The 7,760-nt window shown below is 32.2% G+C and overlaps 1 protein-coding gene and 1 long non-coding RNA gene across 2 annotated transcripts; one reads left to right on the top strand and one right to left on the bottom strand.

Annotated features, from left to right (window-relative positions):
* Positions 1-1,435: 1,435 nt before the first annotated feature.
* On the bottom strand, positions 1,436-2,276 carry LOC104000068 (uncharacterized). Its single transcript, XM_009422007.3, has 2 exons — positions 2,142-2,276; positions 1,436-1,981 (listed from the first exon to the last, which is right to left on the bottom strand). The coding sequence occupies exons 1-2, from the start codon at positions 2,256-2,258 to the stop codon at positions 1,670-1,672; spliced, it is 429 nt and encodes a 142-aa protein (XP_009420282.2). The 5' UTR covers positions 2,259-2,276; the 3' UTR covers positions 1,436-1,669.
* On the top strand, positions 1,540-2,767 carry LOC135671197 (uncharacterized). Its single transcript, XR_010512660.1, has 2 exons — positions 1,540-1,602; positions 1,717-2,767. It is a non-coding gene; the product is annotated as an uncharacterized LOC135671197 (long non-coding RNA).
* Positions 2,768-7,760: the final 4,993 nt, after the last annotated feature.

Genomic DNA, 7,760 nt, shown 5'->3' with positions numbered 1-7,760 from the left:
AAGCCTTCTCCTGGAAGATAAAAAGGTGCGAGGAGCAGCAAAGAAAAATGGACCAATGAGGCCAACAAGAAGCATGGAAAGCTCAAATTGAATACTTATGTTGTGCCGTACGAAGAACTACATGAAACCTAGACAGGTCAGTTAAATCCATCTGAAACCAGTATGTAAGCTCTTCTGAGTGTACTTCCATCTTATTTTCATGAATATTTATTTCTCTTCACTTCTCAGATATGATTTCAAATTTAAATTATTTTTCTTAATTCTCATTTTTTATTGAGCTTTGAAGTAATCATATCGGTTATACTCTTGATAGATTTGCCCAAAATGTTTTAGAATTTAAATCTAGATCCGATACTGGTTTCGATAAACTATTGGACTATTATCCAACGTTATATCAGGTGGTAAAATAATAAAAATAAAAGATATTATATCATTATTCAGATTGGGATCGGACCCAACTATTGACACTTATTAGGTTAATTCAACATCATTATAATCCAAAAACTTACGTAATTGATATTATGGTTGTTTTACTTGGTTAATCGTTTACTTTCTTCCCATTAGCTGCCGAAGTATGTAATAATTAGATTTTATTGTAATATTTAAATTGTCAATGAATACTCTCTCTATATATAAATTGATCTTTTGATGTGTTAGTCATGTGAGATAAATATTTAGCTTGACTTTATCTTTTTTTTTTTTACTTTTGTTTTCAGACAACTTTCTCTCTCTCTTTGATTGACTACTTAATCGATAAGCTTAATACATTCTCTGTTCTGTTACATTTGTATTGCTTCGCAAAATTGGTTCATCAGTTAGTCTCTCGATTTCCAAATTACTTTCCTATACGGAAAAAGTCTCGTTTTGTTTAAATTTTTGCATTCTGTGTTACTATATTCAGACTTAAGGAATAAAAGAATGAACAGCTACTGCCCCTTTAAACTTATTCAAAAATTTTAAACTATCAATAGTTGATACTAAAGAATATATATATATATATCACAAACAGTTGATAAAAATCCATTATTGATTTAATGTCTTCAAGTGGATGCAATGCTTGATAGAGTGAAATATAATTACAAAGCATACTTGAATTAGTTGAATATAATAATTATTTATACATGTTAGAAGAGATGATTTTTCTCAACTGATCAAGTGGAAAATATTCTTTTATAAGATACTCTCTGGATGTAGATGCATGTAGATCAATTATTTCTCTAGTATTGGGTAGATTTAAAATAAGAGAATCATTTGACACCGAAAATGATATCTCGATTCGATTTGCTATAAACTTATTGTTTTCTTCCCATCATTTTATAATTATCAATAATAATCCCCGGGATAAAACTATAATTAGAAGATCTAGAAAATAACAAAATGATGTACGACTTATAATTTTTTTTACAATTGTCCAAGTATTGCAATGCTAAAAAGCTAACCTTCATAGATAAGGCTTGGTGCTTCATTTTTGATTTGATTACACTCTTTATAACATAATTATTTTTCATGCTTTGCATTCATCAACCAATACATTTCTAGCTATTACAGGAATTATACATTCGACAGAGGAGGTTGGAAGCTTATTTGAGGCCCTCTTCACAGGTACACACACAACCAGTTGGAAGAGTGTTATTCTCCTGTACAAAACTTACCATGACAATTTCTGTAGTTAATATGAGCTAAGATCATTAGATATTACTATTTGTGGCTCTTTAGCACACTCGAGTTCCTGCAATGATTTGGGTCGATGAGGTTTGGTGATGGTGATGGGAGAAGCCACGGTCGCAGACATGCCCAGCTTCTGCCCATGGAAGTCGTTGCGGTTGTCCACCCAAGTGGATCTCCTTGGCCTCTTCTTTCTTCTTGGTGCAGTGGAGAGTGGAATGAAGACTCCAGTTCCTTTTCTCTCCCTTCCGATGGCCATCTCCTCGTAGCCATATGATGATGGCAGCATCATGGTTCGAGGCATGCAGGGAAGCCCCTGTGGAGAACATGATATGAACCAGTGTCAAACATGGAGGCCAGAATATATATGAAGGTCTGATTCATGGCAAGACATCAGGAAACAGCAGACATCTTATCCCTCCCTCCCCTATGGCGGCCATTTGAGGAAACAGTTCACAAAGATTGGTGAGGAAAACCTGAACCGGAAGGGGTGGACACTGCACTGGGAATTCTTCCTCATCATCCATAATTAGCATGGCAATCTGCTTGCTTAGATCTGCAAAGAAGACATCGTCTTCAACCTCCACGGCCATCTGATACTGGTACCCGAAGACACCGAAACAGGGAGGAAGAGGAGGGAAACAAGAGTAGTAGTCCAAATCCACTCCTCAACTCATTCTTCTTCTCTTTGCTTGCTTCGATTGCAGTCGGGCTTTAATAGGCAAAGGAGGGGGCACTCGGATTGGAGGTACGTGCGGGCCCCAATGGCAGTTGACCAATCCCCTCCTCTTGTGGCCCACCAAAAGCCACAAGTGGGTGAGGAAGAGAACTACATGGGAATATCTTGATAGGGTGGCAAATGGATGAGGGGAGGGGCTTCCGGCAACAGATGTAGCCATCAAAGATTCAATTCCATGATAAAGATGTGGTCGAAGCATATCCGCCGGAAGAGTGGGTTTGAAATTTCTCTATTTGGTCATAACAATTTTGGATCAAGTGAGATATTATACTTTGATTAGGATTTGGCTATTTGTAGATTTATAGCTTTGGTTATATATTATATTTTGATGAGAATGAAAGGTTCAAGTGAGATATTTATTGAGATTTGAGTTTATTTATAAGACTCCGAATGGTTTTATGCATTAATTTAAATTTAAATATTTTGAATAGTAACTTAGATTCATCAAATTAATAAGTCACTAAGATCGTATGATGGCTGCTTCAATCCAATATTAAAAGTGAAAGAAGATTTGTATTAGCTTAAGAATTTTGGATAAGAGATTTAAGTTCATTAAATTACCGAGCCTATTATCTCCTCGAAGAGTAGATACGGTGAGAGTTATAAATATGATTCAATTATTTGTGAATAGGATTAGTGGTTGAGTCTATGTTATGGTTTACGTTTTGACGAGGACAAAAGGATTAATCTTTTCGGAGACATATGATAAAATTGGAACAATACAGAGAGGACAAAAGGATTAAGCGAAAAGTTTACTGAGATATTAATTGATTTACAAGACTAAAATGGATCTATTATTATTAATCTAAGTTTAAATATCTTACATAATAATTCTACGTCATCAAATTAATTAATGACTACTTTCTGATCTTTTAGGAATTCCAATCCAAATTATCTACTACATGAGATAGCCTTTTCTCTTTTTGGTGCATCTTCATATTCATAGATAGATTTATAGGTTTACAAGTGATATATGGTGTTTCTGGCTGCTAACTTCATTGATCTATGACCTTTTGGACTACCAAGAGATTTAGTTGTTTACATATCTTATAGCAAAGTGGACGGTGCGAGAAAAAAAGAGATTAAATGTTTCACTTTCCTAAATATAAGGATTCCAATATAATTTTTAAAAATATAAGGATCGAAAAACTAAAGATAATTAATTAAAGAGGATAATATGTAATTAGCCTCGTAGTATTAGACATAGTAAAAATTTTAAATAGAATTTAACTATTTATGGATATGACTAGTTATAGTTCTAATAAGTTTGTATTATTGTATTATGGCTTGATGAGGATAAAAAAATTAAGTAATAAGTTTATTGATCTATTATCATTAATCTGAATTTAAATATCTTATATAATAATTCAAATTCATCAAATTAATTATTATCTTATGATCTTTTTAGGAATCCCAATCCAAATACTACCTATGCGATAACAGTGTATAGGGTAGACTTCTCTCCACGTCAAGAACTATACCACATGAGAAAGTTCATACATTTATTTACAGGTTTGCAAGTGATGTGTGGAGTTTCAAGCCATCAACTTAATTGATCTCTGAGCTTTTGGACCACCAACTTAGTGAGAGGTTTAATTGTCTACCTACCTCACTGTGGAAGTGTGATGTGACCTCTATCTTTCCCAAAATTAACAATCCAATCTTTAAATTAATTAAAATGATTTGACATGAGAGAGAGAGAGAGAAAATGGAGATGAGATGAAATCTCTATCCCTTGACAAAGTTGAAAATCTAAATAGAAATGTTTTGTGAGAGAGACCTTTATCCTTCTCAAAATTAGGATCCCAACTACATCTAAATTGACAATGACTTGATGTGAGTGTGTGAGAGGAGAGAGAGGATAGTGTACTTGCATGTGAATGTGTGTGAGAGAGATAGAGAGAGAAAGGCTTAGTTTGGCTGCCTACATCAATACCAAAATGAGACCTCCTTATCCTTCTCAAGGTAATTCAATAGTAGATAATGTTAATATCTTCAACCCAAATTCCCTTTACAATAATCTGTATCAAATTATCACCCATGTCTTTCTTAAGTCTATTGGTATTTCACTTAAAGAATTGCTTCTCTTCTTTCTTTCTTCAAGATTTTAAATAGGTAACTAATAAAACCAAAAGCTTAAATGGTTAGAAAATATTGAGCTAATTATATATTACCATCATATTAATATTACGATCCTTAGATTTAAAAAATTTATATTGGGATCCTTATAGTTCTGAAAGTAAAACAAATAATCTCATTTGTCCTAATATTGTCAACTGCATTAACGAAAAGTATAAACATCACGTGCAAAATCGACGTGAAAGTGATAGGTAAAAAGATAATTTTAATATCACTTTCGTTTCTAGCACATGCGATATTGAAATTATTTTTTTGCTGATAAAGTCATTGAAAATAGATGAGATATTAAAATTATATTTTTCTTATCACTTTCGTGTCTATCCAACATGTAGTGTCTGTGTTTTTCATTAATGCGACCAACTACATTAGGACAAATGAGATTATTTGTTTCATTTTCAGAATTATAGGGATCTCAATGTAAATTTTTTTAAGTACAGAAATCACGATACTAATAGGGTCTAAATACAGAAGGTAATATATAATTAATTCAAAAATATTCTATATTGAACTATGATATCTTAGCTTAAGTGTAAATTATGTTACGCTTGATAGGTAAAACTAAACCCAAGTGCACCGAGCAAGTCAATTAGAGAGATGATATTACCCAAACATTAATTATACGCAAGAATGAAACTCCTAACATGCTATGATATCTTAATCATATAATTAATCTATAAAAAAAAACTTTTAGTTGTTAGGAAAAAGCCTCGATCTATAAGAAACTATTGTCTCTTTCTCATCAACTAAAGTGGCCTTAATTCTATCTAGAAATCAGGTGGTGGTTCTTTGTTTCTGCTACATCTATCGAAGACATTACTACCATTAGGAATGTGGTTTTTGTTTCTGCTACATCTATCGAAGACATTACCACCATTAGGTATGGTTCTAAGTTCGTTCAACCACCTGCAACTATGGACGAAAAATTCTATGGAAATCACCAAACAATATTTGATGTATCTCACACACAAAGCGAACGTCGGCATGCAGGAGACAGCTGAGCTGCTACACTGCATGCGTCCTCCTGTCTTCTACTCAGCACAACACAATCTCGATTCTTCGTTTCTCTATATCGCGATGCGAAACCTTTGTCATCTTTAGGGTTTTGGGATGACACATCCTTAGTGAGCTCATCTTCTGTTGGATGTCAATGATAGATGATCATTAGACTTGCTAAGTGCTTTGTGTGTAACTGTTCAGTGGTTTACTATGAGTCTTTCTTGTCCAATAAAATTGTACTACTTTTGTTTATGTTTCTAAAATACTTACTCTTTCGTGTAAAGGATGACAAACATTTTACTCGCACGTATTCTTTTGTCCTTACAAATGCTCATTGAACAACATAAAGTTCAAGCATATAATTGTCCTAATTATATATTATATTATCCTTTGTAGTATAACATTTTTAATATCTTAGTCTTTATACTTAAAAAATTAATATTAAAATCTTTATAATTATAAAAATAAAATATTTAATCTTGTTTATCTTAACATCGTCGGCAAAATATAATATGTGACAAGTACATGAAAACTATAGACAAAAAGATAATTTCAATATCTCAATTATATTTTCTTTTGTTATGTCTTAATTAAAACTTAGTCGACTATTATAGTAATAACGAATGGTAAAAAAAACAATCATTTCTTTTTGCTAATCACCATCACAACAACCATACGTGGCCCCCCGAGACACCATACATTATTATAATAGTTGATTAAATGTTTTAATTAAAACATAATTAGAATATTAAAATTATCTTTTTTCCATCATTTTCGTATCATTCTTGTACATGCTATTATGTGTTGTATATAAAACTGAAGACGAAAGATAAATAAGATAAATATTTTACTTTTATAATTTATAAGAATTTTAATATAAATTTTTTAAGCTTAAGAATAAAAATACTAAAAAGATTTACCTACACGAGTAATCTATAATTAGCCCTACGCAATCTATTATGTGAGACCTTTGAAACCCTTTTGTCTTCAGTTTGTCCAATAAAATTCGAAGGCCTTTATTTGCTTATGTTCTCATATTTTTGGTCGTTCATGTAAGTGGCGATAAGATTCTACCCACACGTTCATCGTTCTAACATTCTTCTTTCTGTACAAATACTTATTGAACTACATGAAGTTTGAAGATTGAGCCTTACGAATAGGTGTCGCCCATTAGGTTTAGAAAATTCCAACTAAAAATGTGATATGATGTGAAAATTCCTACTAAAAATGTGATAAGATGTGAAAATTCTAACTAAAAATGTGATATGATGTGAAAATTCCGACTAAAAATATGATAAGATGTGAAAATTCCTACTACTAAAAATGTGATAAGATGTGAAAATTCCTACTAAAAATGTGATAAGATGTGAAAATTCCAACTAAAAAAAATGTGATAAGATGTGAAAACTCAAACTAAAAATGTGATAACATGTGAAAATACCTACTAGAAATGTGATAAGATGTGAAAATTCCAACTCAAAATGTGATAAGATGTGAAAATTCCTATTAAAAATTTGATAAGATGTGAAAATTCCAACTAAAAATGTGATAACATGTGAAAATTCAAACTAAAAAAATGTGATATGATGTGAAAATTCCAACTAAAAATGTGAGAAGATGTTAAAATTCGAACAAAAATGTGATAAGATGTGAAAATTCCAACTAAAAATGTGACAAGATGTGAAAATTCCAACAAAAAATGTGATATGATATGAAAATTCCTACTAAAAATGTGATAACATGTGAAATTTCCTACTAAAAATGTGATATGATATAAAAATTCCAACTAAAAATGTGACAACATGTGAAAATTCCAACTAAAAATGTGATATGATGTGAAAATTCCAACTAAAACCTGTCAAGTGGGATCACAATCACTGCTACCATGTGGTCATACCTGCAACTACATGACAAGCTGCTTGTGCTGCTGCTGACAAGTCACTGGCTATGAGAGTCACATCTCCATCTAACAAACGGTTGATCACATTCTCTCGGTAGTAGTTGGTGCTTGAATCTTCCAGATGAAGAACAGTTGTGTAGAACATAGACTGACGGCAAACAATGGAATCTGGCAAAGTTAGCAATCAAGTAGCAGCTGTTTCACTGAATCAAGCTCTTGCCAGCATTAAAAGAAAGGCAGTTCAATTACTTGTAAAATATAAGTTCCTCCAGTAATCTTATTTTTTATCTCATAATCCAGGACTAAAAGAAAGGCACTCAC

The sequence above is a fragment of the Musa acuminata genome, unplaced genomic scaffold (genome assembly GCF_036884655.1).
Source record: "Musa acuminata AAA Group cultivar baxijiao unplaced genomic scaffold, Cavendish_Baxijiao_AAA HiC_scaffold_1138, whole genome shotgun sequence".
Lineage (NCBI taxonomy): Eukaryota > Viridiplantae > Streptophyta > Magnoliopsida > Zingiberales > Musaceae > Musa > Musa acuminata.
Note: the sequence above shows the minus strand (reverse complement) of the source record. Positions and strands in the feature narration are given on the sequence as shown.

Bases quoted from the DNA above. Each gene is read 5' to 3' on its own strand.
- LOC104000068 (XM_009422007.3), bottom strand. From the start codon at position 2,258: ATGGCCGTGGAGGTTGAAGACGATGTCTTCTTTGCAGATCTAAGCAAG. The intron at 1,982-2,141 runs GTTTTCCTCACC...TGTTCTCCACAG, and splicing joins GTCCACCCCTTCCGGTTCAG to GGGCTTCCCTGCATGCCTCG.